We start from the raw sequence: 27,956 nt of genomic DNA, 5'->3' as shown, positions 1-27,956 counted from the left end.
GTAGAGTGCACGCTCCGACGCATCAGTGGAAGATTTTAAGAGAACCTCATGCGTCAGATTATCGATGGCGTCAGTGAGAAATCCGCGCCAGGAAAGTGATTATACTGAATCGAAAGTCTACAGTAGCTACTAGGAGGTATTGAACAGTGGCTGTCCTTCAGTTGTCTGGCAAGAATTCGCCTTCTGTTAATGACACGCAATTCGGAGACTCTTGAGAGAAGTCCGATCAACAGGCGTGTTACACATCTTGAGTATTGGTAAAAAATCGAAACACAAATAAAGACACGAAGAGATGACGCGAAACGTAGTTGCCCGCAGCTAATATTTTACTGAAAACTTGAAGTAATTACGAATATACAAAATAAAGTTCGGCTGCTTTGCCACAAAAGCCCAACACAAAACAGACTATAAGTGCAAGCGTGCATAAATAATTTAAAATTATAACAGCCGAATAAGCACCTGTCCCGTCATTTCTTGGTGTTTTTTCTTGCTGTGCTGTAAGGTTACTGAAGATGAACGCGGAACGCCCGTATCTCAATTGTACTACAGGACATTTTACTGTTTTTTTTTTTATTTCACAGGCATCACATGCGAGACCCATCCGCAAGTCACAAACGGAGTGCTGGCTCCCTTCAACGAGAGCCAGTTTCTGCCGGGCAGCAAGCTACGAGTCATCTGCGAAAAGGGTTACGAGTTTCGCGAGGGGGAACTCGTGTGCACGGAACACGGGGAGTGGAGCCCTCTCAACGCCATCTGCCAGCCAATCAGCTGCCAGGAACCGCTCACGGTAGCCAATGGTGTCGCGGGACTCGTCTCGGAAATGGACGGTGCGCGCGTCGTCGTGACGGTCACTTACTCTTGCCGCGAGGGGTTTGTGCTTAGAGGCCCGCAGACCCTGGCCTGTGACGTAGAAGTGGGGACGTGGTCGCACGACCCACCGACGTGCGAGCGCCTGTCGTGCGGGCAACTCACGAACCTGCCGGCAGGAGTCTTGTGTGAAGCTGGTGACAGGCACTTCTTCGGAGACGTCGTGAGGTCGGTTCTTTCTTGGTCTATTGCTTTATCTTTGTCATATGAAAGCGCCCCTTTCCAAACCGCACCGGTCAGTGCAGACGTCTCGCTCGGTCAACGTAACTATCACATCATTCACAATAAGTGCAAAGTGTACTCATTGCCTGCTAACAAGCGTGCCATCCACAAGGTCTCAAGGTAAGTGCAAGGTAGGTCCGGTGAGTTGCCTGGCGTCGTTCTTTATCCTGATCTGTAAGCACCTCCTTCAAACAGCTGAGGAACCCATCTTCTAGCAGTCCAGGAAGTCCGTACCCACATGATTATAGGCTAAATGTCATGTTCTCAGCGAGTTAACTTCGTGTTGATACTCTTTTTCGGCTGAAAAATTGCAGAATAAGGATTTCTAAGGATCGACATACATAGTTGACGCTTCAGGCAATCATTTGCCGAAGCATTCGCTAGGTTGGCAGGCAACTATCACTCTAGTTTAACAAATAAACATTTACCACCACAACATGCCATACTTATTAGTTACGGGTTACCGAAGATATACGTTCTCAACACACGCTTGAATAATTTTCAGAAGAAAAAGAAAAGAACTAATGGCATTCTCATAATCTGTACGGAAAATTCTGGGCGCATCCTAAAGGATGAAGCTTAGAATCTCACAGTATTAAGCGTTCGCAGCTAAAATGCCATTTTGTCTTTTCGTGTGTTTATCTTGCTGATGTAGCTGTCACTGCGATCTTGGCTACAAGGTTTCTGGGCGCATGGAGATAGTCTGCCTGGCGAACAAGACCTGGTCTTCGTTGGAAGCGACATGCACGCCTATGAAGTGTCCAACGCCCGCAAATCCTCAACACGGCGAAGTAATTGCCGCGAGCTTGGAGTATGGAGCCATGGCCAACTACCTGTGTCACCCTAATTACACTCTACTGGTGAGACCTCTTTATATGCGTATACGGCCTTCTCTCTCGTAGCATGAAATTATTAGAAAGCTATCGTATATAAGCGTACTTCTTGTTGGGCTCTAGTTTTTGAAACATAGTTACCAGTGGAGGGCCACAATGTAACACGCACACACATATAAAATAGAGACAAGACGAACGCGACTATACCTAATTTTAGTCGTGTGTGTATCTGTGTTTATACGCTAATTTACGTCCGTCTTCTAATTACTATTAAAAAGCTGTTCACACGCGTTCTCTGGATGTTCTCCCCATATCTGTCTCAAGAAAATTAAAAACAGCTAGCGAAAATTCCACCGATGAATATAGTGACAGGTCATGCCAGTCAGCAGTGCAATTTGCGGGTCATCGTTCCGCCTCGAGACAGCAATCTGCCCGGCAACTCACACGAAAGGGATCGGCACGTTCAGCGCGGCCATGTTAGTCTTGTTCGAGCGCTCGGAACACTATCGGCACAACTGCGCGTGCGCCAGTCTGTTAGGTATATTAGTGAATGCCGAAAAGGTCTGAGTGAAATGCAAACGTACCCTTCTCGTTCCTTATTATTTTTTAAATTTTTCGCTGATGCGTGCCATGCAGGCATGTTACTTGCGCAGCGGATGACTCGCGACTCGAGTACGCACACGTCCATTGGCTAATCCTGGCAGTAGCCCTGCGTATGCAAGCACCAGGCTCTCTTCACGTATCCAAACGTCATCGCTTCCCAGAGGTAGAACAACCGGAGGCTGACACATGCTAGATATGGGCCTCTTCCACAAACATGGGTAGTCTGTCGTCAAGCATGACCTGCGCACTAATGGCGTAACTCGCTGCGCGATGCTGTTGCACCTACTTCTTAACCCTATGTGTCCAAGACAAGGAGAAGAGAATGTTCTCACTCCTAGGTACAAGCAATTCCTTGTCCACATCCGACAATGCACCATGCTACCTGCTTTAGGGTTAAGCTGTGGCACTTTTGAGGTAAAATCAGTTCTATACTTTGCGAAAATGGTAGCAATACTGCATCACGAGAAGCTTCCGTCAATAAAACGCATTATGGCGCGATAGCTCCGAGCACTCGCCGGGTACAGTACGATGACCAGTAGCATTGTCTCACTAGACGTATGCCAGTCGCATAAGGTGTGTTTATCACACACTTATGAATAAAGACCCTCTAGAGCATCTGTGTCATATCACAGAACACCATTTTGTGTCCTCTTCAGGGAACCCGCTGGAGAAGGTGCAGCTACGATGGGTCGTGGAGCGACCACGAGCCAACGTGCGTTCCTCTCGAGTGCCCGCCTCATCTACCTGTCGCTAATGGCAGGCAAGTACGAAAAAGCTCATTTCTTTCCCTCGATCGCGTCACAAGTCTTTGAAGACGAAAGGACAACGTTGCGATTTCTTTTAAATGCAGTAAAACGTTGATTTGGGCGAGTTGGTTCATAGATATCCAAACGGCGCAGCGCGACTAGGACTGAGACAAAGATATACAAACTACATCACAAGCGTAATTTTTAATCCATGCCTCCTATGTCCGGGCTAAACTCGGTCCTTCAGGGATGTCGCATTGTGTGCGGAGCGGCGGGAGGTATTAAGTGTGACCACGTGACATTAATTTACGTGCACCGAAACATCATTTCAACATCGTTTCTTGTGTGTTTTTGTATTCTGTCCCCGGGTGGAATGCAGCCGCCGCGATTTGAGTTCCATTCCGCGACTTCGCACGTGAGGCAGCAAGTGACATATCCGTTGAGTCACCGTGGTGGGTGGCCCATTCTTAATCCATTCTTAATCCATGCTATAAACTTCACGAGTCCCGTTGCATGATCACAGCCGATGTCGTACTTCGACGACGATTTACGTTGTTCAGGGATACAAAGACATTTAACGAGGCACACAAACACACGCACGGGAGTGCTGTTAGCACAACGAGCAGAAGACAATTCCGGAATATTTATAAAATCTTGATTTCGTGGTCGAGGCTACCGCGGACAATATCGCGCATGATTATTAACATTGTAAACGTACCTAAAAATTATTTAAATGTTAAAACCTTCAAGGATGCTCATTAAACATGCATGTCTAGCTTTGCTGAGAACAGGTCACTTAGGATCTGTGCCCACCCACTTTTTTTGTGCCTCGTATTGCATTGCAGTGCTTCTTCATACGTTTCACAGAATGAGTTACAAACTCATCCAAGAAACAGCACTCCTAAAAGCGATTCATAGTTTCAGTGAGACCGAATGTACGCCTGCATCTTCTCTCTCGCCAGAGTCACCGGATCGGGCCGGACACTGGGCAGCATGGTCTCGGTCACGTGCTACCGCGGCTTCGAGCTGCGCGGCGCCTCTGCGCGCATCTGCCACAACGCTGCACTGTGGTCGCCACCCAAGACGCCGTTGTGCGAGCCTGCGCACTGCTCCGAGCCCATCGTGGGGCCGTACGCGGCCCTCTCGTACACGGACACTGCTCTGGGCAGCACGGCACGCTTCTCTTGCGCTGAAGGCTACCTCCTGGTGGGCAACGAGGCGGCGGTGTGCGGCTGGGGCGGACTGTGGGCGCCGTCGATTCCCGACTGCCTACCGGTGAACTGCGGACCGCCACCCCCGGTTAGATCGAGAACGTGGCACTTTCTTGGGATCGTGTTCTCAGTCGATCGCTATCGGGGTTGCGATCACTTTCCCGTTAGAATTGGCACCAAGATGTTACACTTGACACTGTCAAGTTGCGCCATGTTGTCAGATTCGCCATTTTGTGGGCTCTGATTGGTTCACAAGGCTACTACGGCTTCACTACGGCTTCTCCGATTGGCTCAGTGAGCCAGCATGGCCGAATTCGACATTGCCCAGAATGTAACCCCCGGCCGAGTCGGTGTCTACGGGCGACAGTGTTCCTCGCATCTGTGTTCCTCAGCACGCTGTCTTTTAGCAGTCTCTCTTTATTTATATCAATTTTCTTTTCTTTTTATATCAGCCCGCACCATTAATAAGTCTTGGCAAGTGCCAGGAACGGTGTTGCTGGTGGACGCCGACGTGTTCGGTGCCGAGTCACGTGAGATATCGCGAAAGTGATCAAAACCCGGAAAGTGCTAGACTGAGAATATTGCTCGCGAGGTTTATCACTCAGTGTGACTCCAAACCAGAGAGAATTGCGCCATAGGTCACCCACACTGACCTACTTATGCTTGAATATATATTTTTTCTCTATTAGAATATTGAATTTTTGCAAGTACAGAAATAAACGGCAGATTAATAGCACTGCGTTCACATCTCCGTACCTTTTGTTGCGTTGGTGTCCTTGCGTTTGTAATGCTCCACAGTGCTTCGACTTCAAGTTTGCAGTGTGTAATTATAAGTAAAATCGTTTCTACGAATTCCAAGTCACTGGATCGGCTCGCCCAATTGAAGCGCGATGTAATTTTATCCAAGTCATATCGAGCCTTTCAAATGCGACGATGTTGCAGGCACAGACAAAAACTTACTGCAATTGTTTCCTTGACAGGACCGCTACTATACTGTTTGCAACACGTCGGAACACACTTTGGAAGTTGCGCATGACGTACGGGGCCAACGTTATTAAAAAGCAGTCAAATTGACTAAAAATGCTCGCACATGCTCGCAATGTGCAACTGGTCCTGCACATGCAGATATTTATCCTGGCGACAGTACACATACCATCCTACTGCTTTATGGGATTAAGCCTACCTAAACTATTGCAAGAAGTGTGTTGCAGTGGTCTTCTGTTCATGGCATTTTACCATAGCAATGAACAAGCACGATTCATTTCGCTATGTGCAGTTAGAGCACGGACAAGCAGTGGAGTCAGGGAGCACGAAGTTCCAAAGCGTGGCCAAGTACAGCTGCCGAGCGGGTTTTCGTCTCCTGGGCTCTGGCCAAAGAACGTGCACATCGAACGGAACGTGGAATGGTGACATCGTGTGCGACGTCGTATCGTGTCCCGAGCCAGAGCAAGTGCCCCACGGTACTGCTGTCTACCCAAGCACCACGTATGTGAACTGAAATGTGCTTATGTGGTAAATTCAGTTGTTCCCAAACCGAGTATATGTATAAAAACGCATTCGACCGGTTGTCAATTATCTTGACGCGGTGGTGAAGGAGTAAATGCAAGAGTGCAAGAATAAAGAACGAATGCAACAATGCAAGAACCAACGTAACTGCACTGAAAGTTAATGCTGGCTTGCGCAAAAAGTTGCGAAAGTTCTTAGTTGCTGATAGAATCGCCCGGAGGCAGCCTTCTTTCTCCAAAAAGACTGTGGCAGTCGCGGAAAGCCGATATATCTGTACCACGCTGTCTACGTTTATCACAGAATAGCGACTGTGTCTAATTATCTATCACCAAAACTCACGCTATCTGCTTGAAAGCTTAGAAATGTGAAACTATGGTTCGCTTCCGCATTTTACATGTTAGTCTTAGTGAAAACTGACCTTACACTTGTCAGGATACATCTCTTCGAAAGAAGGGAGTAGTGACAGCTCCTTGCTAGAGCTTAAGTACTTGTTCAATTTTAACCCAGTTTAAGAGAGAGCTCATATAACCCCAGTGGAGTTCGTTTACTACGATCAACGACAACCATAGCAGACTATATATATTCTCTATCGAAAGTACAAGCAAAATGGAAAACTGTCGGCGTTTTTCTGCGGCCAATCAAAGGATTAGACAGATTTAGCTTGGCGTTCCACTGAGATCAGTGCGTGGACCACGATGCGGTATGCACACAGCTCTTCAGCAGGAACAATAATGGACGTGTGTGTACAGCGCTCATGCCAGCAGCGGAAGCCAGAACGATGCCCTGGCTCCAGCAGAGCCGATCGAGCGCAACGTGACGGTGCGTTTACTTGGCTTCGTCCCTTCTGCACCAAAACGCACTGCGTGTCCCTGGAGACATTCTAGCTCTTCACTCACGGGCCGTGCATTCACGTCGATACCTTGACAGCACAACGACAACAGCGCAAACGCGAGTCTGGCATCCCTATAATTGCTATCGAAATATTCTGAGTCAAGCAGTTACTCTTCATAAAGGAGTGGCCCACACTACATTTGTCCTTTAGAGTACCGCATTCTGAAACTACATGAGCCTATCAAAATATTATGAACAAAGCAGTTGCTCTTCATAAAGGAGTGGCCGACACTTCAATTGTAGATAACACAGTCCGAAACTACATGGGCGTCCAACGGAATACTAACGCGCGAGGATTTGGTTCCGCAGCTATGGTTCTAGCGTTGAGTACCAGTGCGACCCCTGGTTCCAACTGGACGGAGTCCAACAGAGGACGTGCCTGGCTGATGGAACATGGTCGGACTCAGCTCCGCAGTGTCAGCCGACGTCGTGCACAGTGCCGAGACCAATCAAGCATGGACGGGTCCACACCACGCAGTCCTTCAGTCTGTTCGCTTGCGAAAGGGGCTTCAGACTCGTTGGGCCCAAAGCTCTTAGGTGAGCCTTCTCGATATGCATGTGACAGCAGACCTATTTAATAGCTTCATGGGCAAAATGATAAGGCTAACGCGAACAAAACGACACGGGCAAAGACTCGCGCTCTTTAACGGTAACAGAAGGCCCGAAATTAAGTGCGCCAATCGATCCGAAAGTAAGTATGCCCCGCCATGCCAAACAATTATTTAGATGGTATTTAAAAATTAAAAGAAAGAAAGCCAATGAATCTATAGGCACGTTCCACTTACAGGTAGATTACCTGTAACTCGAAGCTGAAAAGAAAATTAGAAAAGAAGTGAGATAGAGTTTCGCTAACGTGGCATTCAAACCGCTCTGCATTCACAGAAGTACAACTCACGTATAGCCATGCAGCTAGAAAATACCAATGAACGCGTTAATATAGAGCTTTAGGTTAGGGGACGTAAACTCCACTGTGAGCCCTTCGCATTATTTTGCTCGCTTCGGGTTTTTTGCACACTCGGCGGTTTGCGTCCCCTAGGGTGCCTCAATGCGCACCTTCTGCGGGCGAGGAGGACATCGGGGTGTCCTCCCATAACCTAAAACTCTATTAAATATCTCAACTTTGTATTCCACGCAATAGTCGCGCGACGTCGCCAACACCTCATTCGTCTTTGCGTTATCTTCTGGCTTAGCAAGACCCTCCTGACGTTATCTCACGGCCCCTTTCAGCATCCCTTCAAGACCTCCGACATCGCACCAACGGCGTATATACAGCGTAGCCTTGAGTAATGCGTGTGTTCATTCGGGTTCCAGGTGCCGCGCTGATGGAACCTGGAGCGGCGAGCTTCCCGAATGCGTTCCCATGAACTGCTCACTTCATGGACAAGTGCCCAACGGGAGACTAGTCCAGGACGACGCAACGGGGGAGACGGTTCGTGCGTCCTGCGACCCGCGCTACCGGCTGCACGGCGTCGACCGCTGGACGTGCCGGGCTGACGGGTCGTGGATGGTGCCCGGGGAGACCACGTGTCTTCTGGCCGAGTGCCCTCCCCCCGACCCTCCCGTCAATGGAGTCGTCTCGGGAACTAATTTCAAGTACATCGAAAACTTGCATCGACGAACTGGTTAATTAGTTACTGAGGGCTACAGTGATGCTATCATGAGGAAGGCAAAAAGCATACAGCTTTGCAAGTGCAATTTTTTCGTGTTTAAAACGTCTGAAAAAAACAAAAATTATTTTAATGGCGGATATCTTTTTTTTTTAAGCGAAGAACGAACCCTTCTTGCATCACTTCAACGTGATCATAAAATTAGTTAAGAACCATTCGCTCTTGTTGCAAAACTTTTTGGAAAGCGAATTTCGGAACGCAAGTTCACTCTCGCTCTAGTGCCGACCTGGAGCGATCGCTGCGTTGCTGTACATTCCAGTGGAATAGAGTAGGCCTTTGCAGTCGTTCTTATGTACACCTGTGATCAAAAGTCTGTGAACCAGGGGATCTGTAAAAAAAAAAATCTTTGTTGCTTTGGCATGTAACGTGAAACTGAAGGCTGCAGTTCGGACTTGGTGTCGTAAATATCGAGGTGCATTCGTCAGTTTTATGCTGACATTCTGAGTTGTCAAGAAATTCAGCTTCCTTGCACTACCCTTGGTCCGCATACTTTTGATCACGGCTGTACAGTAGCGCAAGAAAAGACAACCTAAAACTAGTAAGGTATGAAGTAACTAGCTAAAGAGCACCTCTACCATACAAAAGATTTATAGCTATCAGGCCCAATCACTAATTACCACGCCTGCCGCGATTACGCGAGCCAGACCGAAATAAGGCATTTAATTACGGCCGCATTTTACATACACAGAGGTGTCGTTGATATACATGCTGAAAGTTGAATAATGCAAATCAGTTCCGCGGAAGCCTGAAGGTGGAGGAAAGTTCACGAAACGGAAACTGATGATGACAATTTACCTTTCATGGACTTTCCTCCGCCTTGCGAGCTTACGCAGAACTGATTTGCAAGATTCATCGTCGATATGTTCGAGTTATCTATTAATTCGGCCTCGCGCTGCGATGGGCTAGCCTCCTGCTTAGCTCGCATGATAGAGCGACAGCCCTGATAAGGCGGTGGCACCGGTTTCGATCTCTGCATCAGGACGAATTTTCTAACTATGGAGCTTTCTTTCCGAGAAATCCTTTGTAGCTTCGATCGCGCTACACTCAGGTGCACGGCAATTTCATTTCATGCTGAAAGGTATAATTCCTGGTTAGTAAATGAATGTATTCATCCGAAGACAAAGAGATGCGGTTCACTTATAATATGCATCGTCAAAAGGTGAAAACGAAGGCGAAAAGGCGCCCCACCGGAGCAAATCTGCTGTTTTATTTTTTATGGTTACGGTAGAAATTTAATTTTCACAAAATCATGCAGGCTTTCCAATCTCTGTATTTCGATTCTAACCTAAATTGTACAATGTTGACATCGTATTCTGCAATTTACATTGACCTACTCGATTCTTGGCCAATCCTCTAGAGGGACTAGGTACCAGTATATCACAAGACTCCGCATCTGCATCTAAACCTGCTGCGACTTCTCCGTTTCTGCCCTCTCCCCCACGGCCATTCTTTAACAGCATATCGAGCGTCGTCTTCTATCACTGCAACCCGGGCTACACCCTCGACGGCCTGCAGCAACGCACCTGCCTGGACACCGGACAATGGGAGAGTGACGTGCCAAATTGCAACCCGGTGCAAGGATGCGGCACGGCAGCACGCCCATGTCCAGACTCCTCCTGCCCGGAACCTCGGCAACCCCTCAATGGCCACGTCACATACGACCGACTCACGGTGGGGGGCATATCCAACTACACCTGCCAGCCCGGGTACCGTCTGTCGGGCCCAACCTCCAGGCTTTGCGGTCGTGACGGACGCTGGGAAGGCAGGGAGCCCTCGTGCCGAGCCAGACGGTGCCCCCCTTTGCAGGTATAGTCTACGACGAATTTCCCTTAATTAGCCCTAACGCACGGCAAACCAACAGCAACCATAAGCAAGATACCGTTGAGAGCTATGACAAGGGCTGCAGCCCTAGAGACTTTTTTTCAAGGCCCTGGTAAAGACAAGTTGTAAAGTTGGGACGAGGCTCGAGCAGGGTTTACATCAACTGTCCTTCCCGACTAACAGTGATTGCGTTTCTGGTATCGGGTGTCTAAAAGGGCATTGGGCACGTGTTCCGCCCCAACTCCCCCTTACAACACCCACCTGCCCAGCCCTCTCCCCCGATCAAGTTCGTGCCCTTCCCACCCCCACACCGAAAATTCTCGACTATAGCACTGGTCACAGCGGCGGTATATGCCAGGCTCTACATTCAACAGCAAGAGGTATTGTCGGAAGCCTGAACACAGGTCATTTTATTTTTTCAGTGCTTGTCGCCGTAGCTTGAAAGGTGAAGCAAAGATGCTCAATTACTACGTATAACGAGCGCTGCCAGCCACGCCACTGAGATGCCACCATTGTTTATTTAGCAAACTCGGGCTAGTAGCACTCATATAAATCATCAGATATTCGCAGCATAGGCGTTCAATGCCTCGTTATAAGGAAGTTCATTCAAATGCCTCTCTGCCAACTGCAGGTCACACCGGAGCACTCCCGCGTGGATTACACGGGATTCACTCAGGGCCACAACGCCACTTTTTCCTGCGACAAGGGTTACTCAGCCAGAGGACTTTCGAGATCCGTCTGCCAGTCCGACGGTTCTTGGAAGCGAGAGGGAATCTTCGAGTGCCTCCGCGACCACTGCCCACCCTTGCAGAGCCCAGCCCGAGGAAGGCTGATCCTGGAGGGCGCCTGGCTGGGCGCCAAGGCCCACTACGAATGCGACGCTGGTCACAATATCTTTGGCGGTGCCTCTCGCGTCTGCGACCCAGACGGCACCTGGAGCGGAATGGAGGCCTCCTGTGTCCCCCCTTGACGACTCGGAAGGCACTAGTGCGTCTCTGTTCTTCGCGAAGGACTGTGCACAATGACAGAAACTTGGACGCGGAAGATCAACGCAACTTTAATTGCACACAGGAATTCTAGTACTAGTCTTAGAGAGATAGAGAGAGAGTTGTCTTTAACGAAAGCCGGAAGTGTCTGTCTGGACGACAGTCCGGCATTCTACTCCTAGTGTTGCGTGAAAGATATATGTAAACAGCGACCAGACTAACACGCAAACGAGGCATACACCTGTAGGGAAGCACGGACTCAAAATGTTCATAAAGTCGTGAGCCTTACGAACCGTTCAGTGTTATTAATGCAATTAGCATTCTTTGGGAAATTGACCCAGTTCGCGATATATTTGTGCTTTCCTGCTCGTTTGTCCGTATCTAACCTCTTTTTGCCAACTTGGATCAATGGTGTTATGATTGGGGGTTCAATCCCATCGCTCGTGATCCGTTGTCAAGATTAGAGTCGGGCATGAATTAGAAGGTAGCTGGCCCCTGCCGTCGTCCAACTTATCCACGCTGAGGACGTTGATGAAGGGAAGGACTGCTTCTCATCGAGAACGAGGAATATGGGTTTACTTACAGTATTTATATCAGTCTAACATGACTACAAAGACGGCGCCGAATAAAACAACACACGAAGAAGGGGGACACGAGACAGCGCCGTCTTTGTAATCATGCTTAACCAACTAGCCCGCCAACACATGCTCAGTTACTAACATGACTGTTTGAGAAAGTACATCAGTCTAACATGACCGCTTGAGAGAGAGTGTCCTGAGCAGCCGCACAACAGCGGTTTTTAAACACTCGGTCCTCCTCCAATACCCAGGTGACGGAAACGACCGTCCAAGCACCGTAGGCGAGTTGACCAGGCACCGTATGGGAGACGAAGCACCGTAGGGGAGACGACACGGCACCGTAGGGGCATTTATTCCCCGAACTGCAGCGTGCCCGCCGGCCGCTCATTTTCTGGCGTCTTGGTCGGCGCGTGGGAAGGGGTGTCAGTAGACGTTCCCGCGGCTCAGTAACAATAGTTGGTCCGCCGAGCCCGTTTAGTTACAATGGCGACTTCGTCAAACTCGGCTCCAGCGACGGAGAGTCGAGGACGCACGTATTGTTGTTCACACACAGTCGACTTAGTCACGCCGTGGCTAGAGGTGTGCAGCGACGCTCCCGGAATGTTGCCTCCACAGTCGCAACTAGTTGGCAAAACTTGCACTGCAGCTGGCCGTTCTTAACAATGGGAAGTCCATGGTCTAAGGGTTAGAGTATTGGGCTGCTATGCGGGGAGAAATGGATTCGAAACCAACTGTCAAACCAATTAAGGCCGCTGGGTGTATGTGCCGCTCTGCAATGAACCTTTCACGCCAACTTGGATCACTGGGCATGTACCACTGGGCATTGTCTCGCGTCTGCAACAAAAAAAATTGCAGTTACGCCTGAAAGGCGAAACATTGATTGCGATAGCAAAATAGTAGACAGCTTCACGAAGTAATGATAGTAGTTTCATCGGCCATATAAACTTGTAAACATTCACTTACTAAATTAACAAGCTTGGTGTCACGCACGCACAAGAAAACATGAGCATATTTCACTCGATCACCGCGGAAACTCGCTGTCAAAACGGCAGCAGCAGTGAGCAAATTGACGTTAGTGCTGCCTCTCGCTTCAGCGCGAACAGCAGCGAAAAAAAAAACTGTGCAAGGCGGACTCTGTCCCCGTCGCAAATCGTTTTCAAAATGAGGTCCGCGCGGCCACACCGTACGCAGCAGCTGCCGGACTATAACGCCGGCGCCGTACCCCCAGTGCCTTGCGCGCGACGGAAGACGGCGCGCTTCCTCCCCATTTTCCTCCCTTGCGCGCGAAAGTTAACCGCCATCGTCTGCTCACCCTCGCACGCTTTCACTCGCACATAGAGCATAAGGCGCGCGGCGACGATGTCGCCGACCTTGGATTTATAGGGAACATCACGGTGACGGCAGAAATGCGCCTGCAGTGTCCATACTATTGATATCACAATAAAATCCTTTAAAATGTATGCGGTTATTGGGCGGTATCGAATCAACTCTGTCTATATTCAGGCAATCTTGTCTGAATATATATATGGTATCCCACGTAAGCTTGAGCTAAAAGAAATATATGCGAGGGCTATAAAGCTAGAACTTCGCGGCAACGCCACTACATTGCGCATCGTGTCCAGAGAAAAGCGCGAGAAGCTAGGCTGCAGTGCACGCGTTATAGAGGATATGCCTCGGCGGTGGCAATACGGTGTATCGCTACGTTGCTTGAATACTTATCGCTTTAATAACGTCGATAGTCGTCCTGAGATTGCTCCCATAGCTGGACATGTCAATTACTAGCCTTAGTGGTCAGCCTAGCCCACGTGGCCTAGCCCCATCCATAGAGTTCCATAATATTACTAGAGGGAACTGTGGCGCTAGTGTCTACAGCAGCATGGGAATGATGGGTAGTACATGGATTTGCCTGAACTTCGTCCTTCTGGCTTTAAATGACTTCGTGACTTGGCAAAGTGATCATTTATAAGTACTGAGTAATAAATAATTAAATCAAACATCGAAATTTTCCGTCGGCACGATTGGAACACAGGACCTCAAGCACAGAATCCCGACATGGAAACCATTACGCCACGGACGCATGGAGATGCGTAACCACTGCAATGAACAGCGATTATGGGTGCTTGCAGAGCCTTACTACCCTCTGCAGCAAAACAAAAAAAGGAGTATAGATTGGTTTGAAATTTAGACCAATTCAGACCCATATAAAACCTTAATGAACGAAGCCACAAGTACGTTTGAAGCCTCAAGCACGAAGATCAGACAAATCCATGTACTACCGATCATTTCCATGGTGGCTGAATGATCGCAGCGCCAGAGTTCCCTCTAGCAATTGTAGGAAACTCTATGCCTCCATCTAACTCGGGCCACATCCGATGAGGATGAAGATTACCGCATTCCATCAATAACTTCTTTTTCTGTTAGCGAAACTTGGGAAAACTTGATATGCCGCCCAAAGTAGCCGCGACTCCCATGGTAGCTGAACGACCGCAGCGCCAGAGTTCCGTCTAGCAATTGTAGGAAACTCTAGACCTTCATCTAACTCGGGCCACATCCGCTGATGATCAAGATTACCTCAGTCCTTAAATACCTTTTTTTCATTCGCGAAACTTGGGAAAGCTTGATGTGCCACCCAAGGTAACCGCGACTCCCATGGTAGATGAACGACCGTAGCGCCGAAGTGCCCTCTAGTAATTGTAGGAAACTATGCTCCCATCTAACTCGGGCCACATGCGCTGAGGAGCGACGTTACCGCAGTCCTTTACATTTTTTCAAGCGAAGCTTGTATTGGCTCATAAGTGGCAGTCTGGTCACGCAACAACCCAGTCGCTCCCAGAGCAGAGCAGCTGCGGGAAAGGGCGGTTTGATGAGTTGACAGTTGGGCCAGCGCCCGAGCGTCATTAGCAAGGATCCCAGCTGCATAGGCGCGCGCTCACGCCACGCGTGCGACCAATCACAGCCGTTTCGCTTCCGCCGGGGAGGGAAAGGGCAAGAAAGAATTTCGCGCACGCTGCGCCGGCTTCGTTTATGTTCAGTTAAACGGATGGGACGGCCACGAGGGATTGAGAGCGTGAGCGAAACGCTGTGCGATCTCAGCTTGGACTGCTTCGCGTCGGCGTGCCTAGCTACGCAGCTACGGCGCGGCACATTCAACTCTCAGTGAAGCAGATTTATATCATGTAATAAAGTGCTTAATCTTTCTTTTTTGTACTCATCAAACAGCTCTAAAAATATAACTATTTTTATAGATATCGAAGCATTTTGAAACACTATGAATGACAAAGTACGAAGTGGCGTCTTCAAAGGCGTCTATGAGTGAGCCCAGTGTGCCAGTGTTGTCGCGCGCTTGGAAGCGCGTCTTTGTGGATGCGAACCACCATTTCTCGCGAGGCGCGGCGGGCGCAAGGCGCGTAGGCGCGAGCTTGCGCGCGTTCGTAAGCGTACGTGTGGTCTGGGCTTTACGCCACGTTGGCGAGAACACCGTCTATAGTTCTATCGTTGATTCGACTCACTAGCGCCGCCAACGGCCGGACTATAAGCGCGCCTTTAGAGCCTTCCGAGCCGAGGCAATTTTGCTCCTGCAGAGCTGGAGGACGCGAGAAGCGGTGAATTCATGTGAATACTACTAACTGCGTAATACCTCAAACTGTTAAGAACACGTAAATTCGGAGATTTCAATCCAATTTGTACTTACTAAATACAGTGACCAAACATATGTACAGTCGCAATCAAAAATACGCGGCCCACAGCTCCGAGCGCAAAAGCGGAGCCGTGGCGCCCCGGTGCGGGGCCGCACCGGGGCGCTGCTATATTCGTCGGGCGCCTGCTTTGAGGGTGCACCGAGTGACGCCAATCTTCGCCCTCACTCTCGTGCGGCCAAGTCGCGCTTGATAAATTTCAAGTGCGGCGTTAGGCTGTTTCGACGCAAAACATGCGGCGAAACATGTATTTTTGACTGAGACTGTACATTGCTTGAGACTTGACCGATGCAATCATTGTGGAGAGCAAATGTTCAACATTTTCAAGTTAGCATGAGAGTTTATTGTGGTTCTAGCAGTTAGTGATTCAACGGATTGTGCAGTTAATGGTGTATCCACATGAATGCACCACCGCCATTGCGTTCGTCAGCAGAACTGTAGAAGATGTTGCACAGCTCACTGGAATAAGCGAACAAATTGGTCTGCATTGATGAATGCTACTAGCATCCCCTTTGTAAAAGGGCAGTGGGCTGAGCTACCAAGCTCGTCATTATATTGCCTAATGTTGCATGCTAAAAAAGAACCACGAAGAATCCTTATCATGAAACTTTCTTAAGCTTGGAACTTTGTTGGGAACTTTTCTTTATATGCCTCCATTGTTTGTCGTTTGCCTACTTCCACCAATCTTCCAATTGCCCTCTAAACAACACTACACCACATCGCAGCTGCATTCGCAGGCATACTAGGCTTTGCCATAGGACTATTGGTGACCAGGAAAGTACTAAAGGACTCTGACGTTACCGAGCCGCTTACATAGAATCGCACAGCCCTGGTGCCTCTACATATGGCCATATACAGAAACGCTACTTTTGCTGCTTTAGAGCCGACCCTTCGAGACACCCGCAGAATGTGCATCAAGTACACCAGACGACTTATATTAAAGAACGAGGGCGTCACAGACGAGTGCGACACGACATTTATGGAATTCTCGTAAGTGAAAACGATCCTGCACCCCCACCAATTTCCATATCATGCAACTGGATTGCAAGCAACATGTTTTCTCGAAAAAGTGTTGCGCATATACCGCAGCACCCGCTCCATCTACTCACACTGCAGCACTAGCCAAGTCACATGCATCATGTTCGCTACATAACGGCACCCAGTGTCACAGCCGAACTTGACTCTCTCCTTCGTGCTAGTTGCGATGACCGAAAGAGAGCCGAAAGAGGGGGCTGTTGTTCATAAATGGCCTGTTCTCTGGCAGCCATAGAGTTTCGCAATGCTTGCAGCACTTATCAATGTTCCTCTGTATGCTTGTCACGTCACTCAACGCTGCTCTCCACATGCGCACACAACAATGCAGCCAGAATGACGAACAGTTTGATTCACCAAGGCTGGCGCCAAGACATCGCAAACTTCGTCTCCTCTCCCAACCTCGCCTTGCGGACTGTTCTTCTTTAGCTAGCGGCAACATGCATTGAACGGTTTTGCCACCTAGGCAGTCACTATTTCCTCCTTCACTTGTTTCCATTGGCTTCTCTGGTGTGTTATCTTGGAACTTAATAAAGATAAAATATCGTTCTGCTGTTTGTTTACCTTTCAAGGAGCCTTCATCTGACAAGCACTTGCTGGCGCTTGACAGTAGAGGAGCATCGGTCCACATGAATGCGCACAAGCTGTGGAGCACGACTTGCAGGTGCAATGGAGCCACCGTAAGCTTCAGCATAGGTGATCCAAAGCTGTTCATAACAGTGTGTAGCCAGAGTACTCTGGTATAGCGAAGCAGTGTTCTCTTGAAAAGGGTTTGAAATCCCTTGAACGTAGGGAAGATAAGCGGCTTCTTCGGGATTGCTTTTGCCATAGCTACAAACATTTTAAAATGACCCGAGGCAGTAATTAGAAGAGAAATCAGAACAATTGTAACAACTTTTCGACCAAGAGTCAGCTGATTGATCCAAATGCTGGATATGCAGCCAGCCTTCCGACATGGTCATAACCACTTCCAGACTTGTAAAAGATGACAATTTGTGCACACAATACGAGAAATGAGTCCCGGCCAACTGCACCTAAGAATAACCAAAAGTGAAATGCCAAATATTGCAACAGTCGCGTCACAAGTGACCCACAAGCACAAGCACAAGCACTTCCACTGAGCTGAGGGAATAACTGCAAGGCTCAAGGCAAGGCATAGCTCCATAATTCGTGTTTTCTCACTTAAAATTCTGCTTTTATCAGAGTTTAGAACTTTCCTTCTTGTTGCAACAAATTCCATTTCAACGCTTTAAGTGATTGCCCACAAACATCACTGCTGCATGTGGCACGAGTATGAAGTAAGAAATGAGAACTACCACTTGCTGTAGTACTGATCACACACACCATGAACACACCATACCGACGTCACCGTGAGCACATTGTGCCACAACTGTGGAAGGCTCCCGATTGCACAATTTACACCAAACACTGTTCAACCAACTAGCATCCATACTGAAGGCTTTTCGGAGTTCACAGACACAGCCATGGGTTTTTCATGAACTGGCCTTGCACAATGTTATATACTACCCCTACCGCAAAGGCTTCACTGGACTGAACGAGAACTATGGTTTGAAGTACTCCGTCATGTGATGAACTTGCTTCCTCTTGTGTAGTTTTGTTCACAATCAAAACAGATAATATTAACACCCAAAAGGATTCCATAGCACATGTGCCTAAACATGAAAATGACACTTTTTGCTACCATGTTGGTAAAGGCTTTAGCATGTACTCAAGCTTAATCATAGAAAAATGGCAAGAACTTCAAGCACACTCGCACAGGCACAACTGCACTTGCATGCCAAGCACGACAACATGGCAGCATTTGTTAACAAAAGAACTTAAATAGTTTGCTGCGATCTCTATTTCATTATTTCATAGAGCAAAAGCAAAAATGAATAGTACAACAACAAATTTTGAGGTTTTAGGTGCCCAAACCACTATTTGATTCTGAGGTATGCCATAGTACAACAGATATGCAAAGAAGGAATAAGCACACTTGAAACATTATTATTATCATAACTTCATCCCTTTATTCAATACATTCATGTCATGTAACCACAGCGTGGAAACAAAATAACGCAATATTCTACACACGCTTAAATTGTTGAGACCCAGTTTACAATGACAAGCATCATGGTTAGAAATGACTTCTGTAAATACAATGGGCTACAATAAGGTACATATTTTATGCCAGTTCTGGCTATGATGCATGTTATGCTTAAAACTGAAATGGCCTCTTCAATATAATTATTGAAGAGGCTCCGCCATGGAAGGATCTGTACAAACATGATATGCCCCATGCACTTTACAACCACATTAGGCCCGTTTTACTCTATGGAACAGCAGTAGCAGCAGTAGCATTCGTGACACTGCTGACCTGTTCAGGACTGCATATATCTTCAAGGAAGAGCTTGGCCAGGTTGCTGAGCCTTGTGTTCGGAGATTCCGAATACCGCACCATGCAGTCGATCACAGATGCTGTTGTGATATCTGTGCCAAAACAAGAATTTTAATGGCATGAAGCCCCAGTTCCGTGAAACGTGACAGATCACTAAGGGCAAATTTACACAGGGGCATCCGGCATCTAGAGTGGTGTGAAATCCAATTTGGCAATGGCAATATCTGCCGAGAAAGCCCTCTCCCCGCCCAGTAGTTCCACAATGATTTTTGCTGTTGCTGCTGTCGGAATCCCTAGCCGCGGACCAACTAGAACGCAAGTTAGAAGTCTTAAGGCTAGACCCACCACCACGCTGACCCCAAATGCCTTCGGCAAATGCCTCTTTCGCTGCTGATGCAGTCAAAAGTGTGCTTGCCAGGGGGCCCTGAACTATAGCTTGTTCCTGGGGTCGTCTTCACGATTGTCGTGAAAAAAGGAAGCACCCAAACAATGCAAGCAGAGAATGTTTGGGGCATGTGGGGACATCCGGTATACTCCGCCACGTGTGTAACTACATGCACACTCAGCAGATGGCACTAGTAGCAAAATACTGCCCATTATTCGTTGTTTTACTTTTTGTGGTACCTCAAGAACTCCCGCGGCACGGTAGACATGCAACATGAACGGCACTGCATTTCAACGGCAGGAGATTTCTGCTCACTGTAGACGCCGAATACTCCAGTATGGCATCAAAAGGTGCAGAGGGCAACCCCATTACATAGAAGTTCTAGTATAGCTCCTGCAAAGCACCTGCACCCACTAAAAACATTGGGTTCAAAGTGTGCATGCTCCAGATGCATTGGGCAACTTCCTGTATTACATGTACACCCTGCCACTTGGATAGAGGGTTCCAGGCTTTTATGTAGTTATCACACTAATAAGGCAACACCCAGAGCGCCCGCTTTGAACCAAACTCCCCGTTGATGCTGTGCCATTTGTGATGTTTCCATAAAAGAAACAGCAAATTGCATTTAGTTTTACCTCGTGCCAGTTCAACAACAAAATATTAGTTGTGATTTTTCGCTGTTTTTAAGGCACACCACCTGTTTACCAATGTTAGGTCGAAAAAAAGACACCACCATTGCCACGTAACCACTTTCATCCTCACCTGCCAGATGGCATTGCATCATTTCACATTAACCACAGGTTGGGAGTGCAGAGATATCTACTAAATGTTTGGTTGACGATGTGCATAGTATTGCAGACCATAGGGGTAATGACAATGCAAAGAGCTGGAACAATACACTACGGCTATCTAGTATCAGTTCTTCCGTTACCTGTGGTTACACAATTGCACCAGAGAACAGGGCGTAGCCGAGGTGGGGGTTGGGGGGGGGTCGTGATGTAAGTATTTTATTTGCAGTAAGCAATATACAAAGCTCACTGCAGGGGCAGGGGCTAAAGGCAATCAAGCCTTTGTCCAACCTATGTCCAACCACAGCCCAAGATTATATGTTATTTAAAAAATAAAGAAAATTATAAATAAAAAAATAAAAATGAAAAAATTTTAAGCGTACTGTTATTTAAAAAATAACAGTACGCTTAAAAGTAACATAAAACTTTATTTACCACACATATTTTTTTTTTCAGCCATACCAGAGGCATGACACCCCCAAAAAGTTTTCTGGCTGTACCACTGCCAGAACCCTGCCATGGCTCCAGCAGAGCCAATAGAGTGGAATGTGGTGCATTCACTTGGCTTCGTCGTTCTTGGACCCAAACACACTTCCGTCTTATTATGTGAAGTATGAAGTAATAAATTATTTCCCTGTAAACAGCTAATGAGATAGGAAACGAGCTGATTTGTGCTTCGTCATGTATTCTTCACAATGTAAATAAAAAATGAACTACAACTACAACTTTACATTTTTTTTAATGCAGCAAGTTTCATTTGAGAAAGGTTCAGTAGTTATTTACTCAAGTGTTTGAGCAGTATATTTGAAAAGGGATACCTAGTGCTAAAGCTTCTCTTAGGCCTGAAGCAACCATCTATCAATCACAGCACAGTATGAACTACCTGTCGGCTTCATGTGGTTTTGACTAACAGAAATTGGGACCCTTGGTTCCCCCACTTCTCTTTCATTGCAGAGACTTGAGAATTTCTTGCTCATTCACTAGTATTCCACTTAAACAAGCTGTCTTGCAGGTTTTCAAGTTCAATATATGTGCAAAGCTATGCTGCTGCCACGGTTAGTTTACAAAGAAGCGAGCAACACAATTAATCTTTACAAAAGCAAAAGCGATATAACAAGGCTGTCACACAAACCTCTTTAAATTAACCTATCATTCAAGGACTCCCCTGAGATGTATACTTTGCTGTTAAAGAAAAGCTTGCATACAAAGTCACAGTAAGAAAGACACATTCAAGATTTGAAGCAACCAAGATTGTGTTTAGACAATCTTGAAGTTATTAGTATTTAGAGACAATCAAACGAGCTAGGCATTATGGAAACAGAAATGGCATCACTCAAACTCACGAATTGAGTTCAACATCAACTTTGCTTTTCAGTTTTCATTTTGTCTATGTCGAAATGGGGAACACTGACATTAGTTGCAATGAATACCCTGATGGGCATCTCACCTTGTTATTGCAATCAACAATGACCATCAGCCCTGCATTCATAAAGCACACCTTATGATACACCTAAACTCTCAAAACACCCTGGAAGTATAGTTTCATTTTAAAAAAATTTTGCTTATATGGATCAAGAACACAGTGAGACCGTGAGACATATGCACAACAGACCTGTCTGGCAACCAGAAAGCCCCAGAGAAATAAGTGTTGTTATTGTAGACAACACCGTCTCTTCCTGTGATGTTGAGAGGCAGCTGATCAATTTGCTGAGGTTGTCAGGCTTCAGCACCTCGGCACGAAAGTCCTGATCTGTAAAGAAACCAATGCAATATGAAAAGAAAGCCACCAGAGGGACAGGTGCAGTGGAGGATGCCTTCTCAGTAATTCATTCTGCCATCTCTATCTGAACAAAACTGCTGAGGCAATCCAAACACTGCATGAAAAAATGTCTTGGCTAGTTCAATAGGGCAAGCAAATGTGGCCCATTTAATGGGGTGAAGCTCTAGAGTGCTTTAATTGCTTCCAACCTCAGCATAAGTATTCTTCAATATCACATTCATCCAGTCACTAGCCAACAAATTTTTAAGCAAGCTTCACAGTGAAAATGGGTCTCTTGCAAAGCTCGTATACCCTTGCGATAAATGGCACTACTTGATTATTAACTCGTACTTTCTGGTTTCAGAGATGCATCTAGTTTGTTATATCCATTGGCAAATCAATTTAACTTTGTTAAAATTAGTTTTTAAATATATGGATCTCTACGGGGATTTCACGAGGAATTTCGTTTACTTAGTTATATCCCATTTCATTATAACAAGGTTCAAGTGTATCTGCAATACTACATCTACTTTATATATACAATGAAATTATGCTGTGCCTCTGCCATTAAGTATGCAGCTTAAGATGCAGCCCATGTAAAGAGTGACTGTTTTTACTATACGAGATAAATGAGGTCGTGACAAGTTCTATACGGTCAGGTAAGATAAAAATATGCAGAAAAGACAGACCGCTGGTAAACGTGCGATAGATTACCACACTTTGTATTGTATAAGTGTTTACAAAAAAGTGTTATGTTGCATATCTCACTGTGGATAGAATCATCACTGGAAGATGCGAGAAGGCATTTATTTACACAGATTCATTAGGTGTGCAGAAAGCAGACCATGAAATTGTAACAGGTAACATGTAAACGTGCAGCCTCGCTCAGTAAACAAAGTGATGCAGCTGTCCCCATCATACTGGGGCCACCGACTTTATTTCATACAGAGCAAGCATTGCGTTTGTGGGGTTCTCATCCGTGCTCTTGGGACAAAGGAACGACAACACAGTAGTGCAAACAAACACAAGGGCATTTATTGCACCTTTCATAGACTAATGCCTGCTAGCCGAGTTGCTATCCACAAAATACGCCGATGGGCACGGGACAAATCGTGGAAGTCCGACTCACCGCGACCGGATAACGAGCGAATATGTTTGCCCCATGCTGGACACCAACGCCTGGTCGTTGGTGTCCAGAACACAAACAGTGGCGCATTCGAACGATCGTGTTCATCCATTCCAGGGCAGGCTTCGCGAGACGGTCTCGCAGAAGCACGGCTCTGCGCACACGCAGAACGTCCGCGCTGCTTGCCGATCCCGAGCCAAAGAGGAAGAGCCTTCTTTTTGCACCCAAGTAGCCCCGCTGTTAGGTGGCATTAGCAGAGCCACACTCACAGCCATCTCTCGCAATGCGCTTCAACCAAACTGACTGCCGCTGGCACCAAGCCACGTGGTGAATCCGGATTACAGGAGACGGGAATGATGCAGGAAAACATATCAGGGGACACGTGAGAGTCGTGCATCCCCACATCCCCCCAACCTTAAATCTCTACATATTCTAACAAAACATGTCACACAATCTAACATCAACACGTGCTTCGCGAACAAGGTAGTACATGCAACAGTGGCCACGCTGAGGAAATGTCCACACGCTGTCCACAACATGCGAGCCGACATAGACCCTGGGGTACACTGCTGGCGTCCGCTAGTAACAACAGCCACTCTGCAGACTCGACGGCACGATTCCACGCCAGGACTCTGGAAATGGCGACGCAGTAGTCGGTACGAGCAAGCGTTGCTCGCGCCAACAGGCCCTGCTGGCGAGAGCCGCAGTAGCTGTTGGTGAACGCCGGCTCTTTTTTCTGCCGCCGAGGGTTGCGAGCCGGATACAGGCAGCCGCCAAAGTCGCTGCGCCGAACTGGCCACAGCATCACCATTGCCTGGGGTGGCTCGATCGTAGCCCGGGGCAGCAGCGCAGACGATGTGCAAGTGACAGCAAACCAGGGGTGACTCCACTCACGCTGCGTACACTCAACGCACTCGGCAAACGTAGTGCAAGGGAGAGGAATTGTGCATGCGCATCGCCCACGTGGTACGATGTTCAACTCGGCTACCAAAAGATCAGGCGGCTACTCAGATGCTAAGTTCACGTGAACGAAGCTTGCTTCCTTGAGTTGAATGAGTAATTTCAATTCGTGCGAGGCTAACTAGAATAAGGGAAGCAAAGTGCAACACCTGAATGCCACAGTCCACCAGGTTGTGTCCCTACACGTCGGACAGGCAGCTTCGTAAAGCCTTAGGCCTAAAGCGTCGCTACCCCGACAACAACCGGCTTCCGAAAAACAACACCCAAAATGGGCACAAAACATGCACCTGCGAAGAGACGTCAGCTCTGTTAGATGGTCCTACCCCACTCGGTGCACGCAGCATCCAAGTTGACGGCGCCCACCGTCCCAGACTGTCTCGGAGCGCCCAGTGCCAGGCCGCAAAACCAGTCAGCTCATAGGAGCACCCGTGGCCCGCAGACACCCAGCTCCCAGAGCCGCAACTTCATCAGAGTCAAAGAAACGGAAGCTATTTACATCAGAAATTCAGACCACCCACGAGGCTTCCGTACTCACTCGCTTCAGGCTTGCCAATGCTCCACGGGCACTACGCTTGACTCTCCCAGGATGTCGAACATGCGGCTCTCGTACCGACGAATGTCATTAAAAAAAATGATTTGCGAAAAGGCTTAGCATGTTAAAAAATTCAAACACACTACAGCCACTGTCGCCTCGCTCAAGAAAGCACGCCGCCAACGCTAGCAATCAAAATCCACACTAGCCCTACGCTTCAGTTAAAACAAAGGTCTCGAACGAAGCAAAACTGTTACAACTATATCGTCTGATGCCCCAAGAGGTCCACGTTGGGCAGCCAGATGTGGGTTTCTCATCCATGCTCTTGGGACAAAGGAACGACAACACAGTAGTGCAAACAATCACAAGGGCATTTATTGCACCTTTCATAGCACCTTTTACAGCCGAGTTGCTATCCACAAAATATGCCGATGGGCGCACGACAAATTACAAAAGTCCGACTCACTGCGACCAGATAACGAGTGAATATGGTCGCCCCATGCTGGACACCAACGCCTGGTTGTTCGCACGTATGGTTACGCGAACAGTAGCACGTTCGAACGTTCATCCCTTCCGGGATAGGCTTCATGAGACGGTCTCGCAGAATTAAAAATTTAAATAAAATTATGAGGTTTTACGTGCCAAAACCCCTTTCTGATTATGAGGCACGCCGCAGTGGAGGACTCCGGAAATTTCGACCACCTGGGGTTATTTAACGTGCACCTAAATCTAAGTACATGAGTGTTCTAGCATTTCACCTCCATCGAAATGCGGCTGCCATGGCCAGGATTCGATCCCACGGCCTTGTGCTCAGCAGTCCAACACCATAGCCACTGAGCAACCATGGCGGATTGGTCAGGCAGAAGCATGGATTGGCGCATGCGCAGAATGTCCGCGCCGCTTGCCGACCCCGAGCCAAAGGAAGAGCCTTCTCCTTTTTGCGCCCAAGTAACCCCGCTGCTAGGTGGCGTTAGCAGAACCACACTCGCCTGCTCAAAAGGGCAAAGAGATGCCAGGATAATGAAACATAGGGCATTGTGGGGGTACAACAGGTATGAAGTACTGAGAGACATTTGGAAAGGAATAATGGTGCCGGGGCTTACTTTCAGGAATGCGGTCCTGTGCTTAAGGGGAGAAGTTCAGTCAAGACTAGAAGTAAATCGGAGAGCTGTTGGGAGATTAGCACTAGGTGCCCACGGGAAAACCACAAACCAGGCAGTACAGGGGGATATGGGCTGGGCATCGTTCGAAGCACGGGAAGCTCAGAGTAAAATCCTATACGAAAAACGCCTGAGGAAATCGGACAATAACAGGTGGGCAGCTAAGGTATTTAAATACCTATACAGAAAGAGCATTGACTCATAATGGCGGAAAAGAACTAGGAAGCTAACCAGTAAGTATGCCAGACATGAGGACGGAGAAAGACAGAGCATTAAACGACAGGATAAAAACGTGGAAGGTAAAAATGGGATAAATTCGATGGAAAAGAAGCATAGTGTTGAACTATATCGATACTGGAACCAGCAGATCAGAAAGGAAGCGTCTTATGATAGCTCAAGAGACAGTGCCCTACTCTTTGAAGCTAGGTCAAGATGTCTTAGAATGTGCAGTTATAAAAAGAAATTTAACGAAGAAGAAGACAATGTACTGTGTGTGGTAAATCTGTAGAAACAATAGAACACCTCATACTAAAATGTGATGGTATACATCCCGATGTCGATGCAGGCACAGTCACGCTTCCTGAGGCCCTAGGGTTTAGAGATAACAATAGTCATGTAAATAAATATGCGGTGGAAATTTGCAAAAAGCGATTGGAAGATTGGTGGCTCAAAAGCAGAGAGGTGACATAAGGTTAGAAGTGTAGGAAGACGTCAAAACGGAATAGCTTTACGTTATACCGACCGTATTTACAGAAAATGCCGAATTTTAATAACTTCCAACACAGTTAAGCAAAAATAAAAAGCTGAGCATGGTGGCAACTGCCATCATCCCATTTCAAAGGGGACGACGCTCCTACCTTCCATCCATCCATCCATCCCGCCATCTCTCGCAATGCGCTTCAACCAGACTGACTGCCGCTGGCACCAAGCCACGCGGCGAAGCCGGATTACAGGAGACGGGAGCTATGCGGAAAAACATATCAGGGGACGAGAGTCGCGCATCCCCACACGTTGGAGTATAGAGCGGCTTTACAGCATAGAGCTTGGAAAATAATTATCACATCTGATACATTTGCTACATTATAGTAAGAGAAAACCTTGATAATTTCCTTGCAGTAAGCTTGGGTAAGACTAGCGTCGTTCCCGTCTTGTTACCTTTTTTTTATACATTTTCCTCGTAAGCACTGAAAATATCTCAAGCGACTTTTCGAGGGAAGGTGGCGTTCGCCCCGCTCCCCCTCGCATCGCCTTTGGGAACACTTAACAGCACCCGTACTCAGCAGAAGGTCCTTCAGCATGACGCCGCAGCAGCACTCAATGTTGGTGTATGCAGTGTGGTGGCGTTATTTCTTTTCAGACGTGCGTAACCTCGTAGGTGCCACACAGACGGGAGTGCGTGGCAGGTGCATGCGATAACCACGTATGCAAATGCCTCGCGCTAGTTTCTACTAGAGGCAATCAGTGCTGCACTAAATCTAAAATGGCGCCATCGTAAAGGAATCTTTCGTTGCGGTGGGGAGTTTATCGTGTTTATCTTCGGAATTTCGCAAACGGCCGTGATAATTACAATGCCTGCAGTCACATCTCACTGCAGCGGATGACTGACGGGCATGTGTGACTAAACATTCAATGCAAGCGCGCAAACACACCGGCACTCACCTGAGGAAAGGTTGCAAATTCCACCAATGGCAAACTCCCTCAGGTTATCGTTGGCACTGTCCAACTGATCTGCATAAACAAAGACCATGGTGAGATGCAATATGCATTCACGCAAAACGCGCGTCGAAACGTACCCACGAACAGGTTGAGAATGTTTAGGCGCTTGAAATGATCGTAGTTTGCCGGATCGTAGGCAAAATTAGCCAAGTTGGCGAGAACTTGCTCTTTCGCCTCTGAAACAAAACAACCGAGCTGTCAGAACGGTTTCAGTTTCTGCCATGTAGTAACATAACGTTCGAGTGGGCCGGTGCTTACCACTCGAGCAGCTGGTGTGGAACTCGTTCACCAGCTCCTTGAGATATCTGAACCTCTCCTTGGGGTCGTACCGGGCCATGACGTACGCAAGCTCACCACATGAAACGTGCTAGCTTTGAAGGTCCACACGGCTGACAAATGCTAACGATGCTGCGCATCAGCCGCCATTTTATTAAGCTAACTGCCACAGGGAAGCAAGTTAGTTTACGGTAAACA

The 27,956-nt window shown here is 47.6% G+C and overlaps 2 protein-coding genes across 2 annotated transcripts in view; one reads left to right on the top strand and one right to left on the bottom strand.

Moving 5' to 3' along the window:
- The window catches only part of LOC142559918 (sushi, von Willebrand factor type A, EGF and pentraxin domain-containing protein 1-like), a 64,292-nt gene extending 49,164 nt beyond the window's left edge, over positions 1 to 15,128 (top strand). The window contains exons 26-34 of the mRNA XM_075671613.1: positions 582 to 1,035; positions 1,745 to 1,949; positions 3,182 to 3,285; positions 4,234 to 4,570; positions 5,759 to 5,967; positions 7,189 to 7,416; positions 8,191 to 8,472; positions 10,004 to 10,352; positions 10,999 to 15,128. Coding sequence (XP_075527728.1) covers positions 582 to 1,035; positions 1,745 to 1,949; positions 3,182 to 3,285; positions 4,234 to 4,570; positions 5,759 to 5,967; positions 7,189 to 7,416; positions 8,191 to 8,472; positions 10,004 to 10,352; positions 10,999 to 11,337 — 2,507 coding nt within the window. The 3' untranslated portion in view covers positions 11,338 to 15,128. The remainder of the gene's footprint in view (positions 1 to 581; positions 1,036 to 1,744; positions 1,950 to 3,181; positions 3,286 to 4,233; positions 4,571 to 5,758; positions 5,968 to 7,188; positions 7,417 to 8,190; positions 8,473 to 10,003; positions 10,353 to 10,998) is intronic.
- A 3,534-nt stretch (positions 15,129 to 18,662) lies between these two features.
- On the bottom strand, positions 18,663 to 27,937 carry LOC142560030 (armadillo repeat-containing protein 7-like). Its single transcript, XM_075671783.1, has 5 exons — positions 27,741 to 27,937; positions 27,560 to 27,658; positions 27,426 to 27,494; positions 21,842 to 21,979; positions 18,663 to 19,148 (listed from the first exon to the last, which is right to left on the bottom strand). Exons 1-5 carry the CDS (start codon positions 27,817 to 27,819, stop codon positions 18,991 to 18,993), a joined length of 543 nt encoding a protein of 180 aa, XP_075527898.1. The 5' UTR covers positions 27,820 to 27,937; the 3' UTR covers positions 18,663 to 18,990.
- Positions 27,938 to 27,956: the final 19 nt, after the last annotated feature.

This window comes from Dermacentor variabilis, chromosome 10 (assembly GCF_050947875.1).
Source record: "Dermacentor variabilis isolate Ectoservices chromosome 10, ASM5094787v1, whole genome shotgun sequence".
In the NCBI taxonomy this organism is placed as follows: Eukaryota; Metazoa; Arthropoda; class Arachnida; order Ixodida; family Ixodidae; genus Dermacentor; species Dermacentor variabilis.
This window is presented reverse-complemented; position numbering and strand designations above follow the sequence as displayed.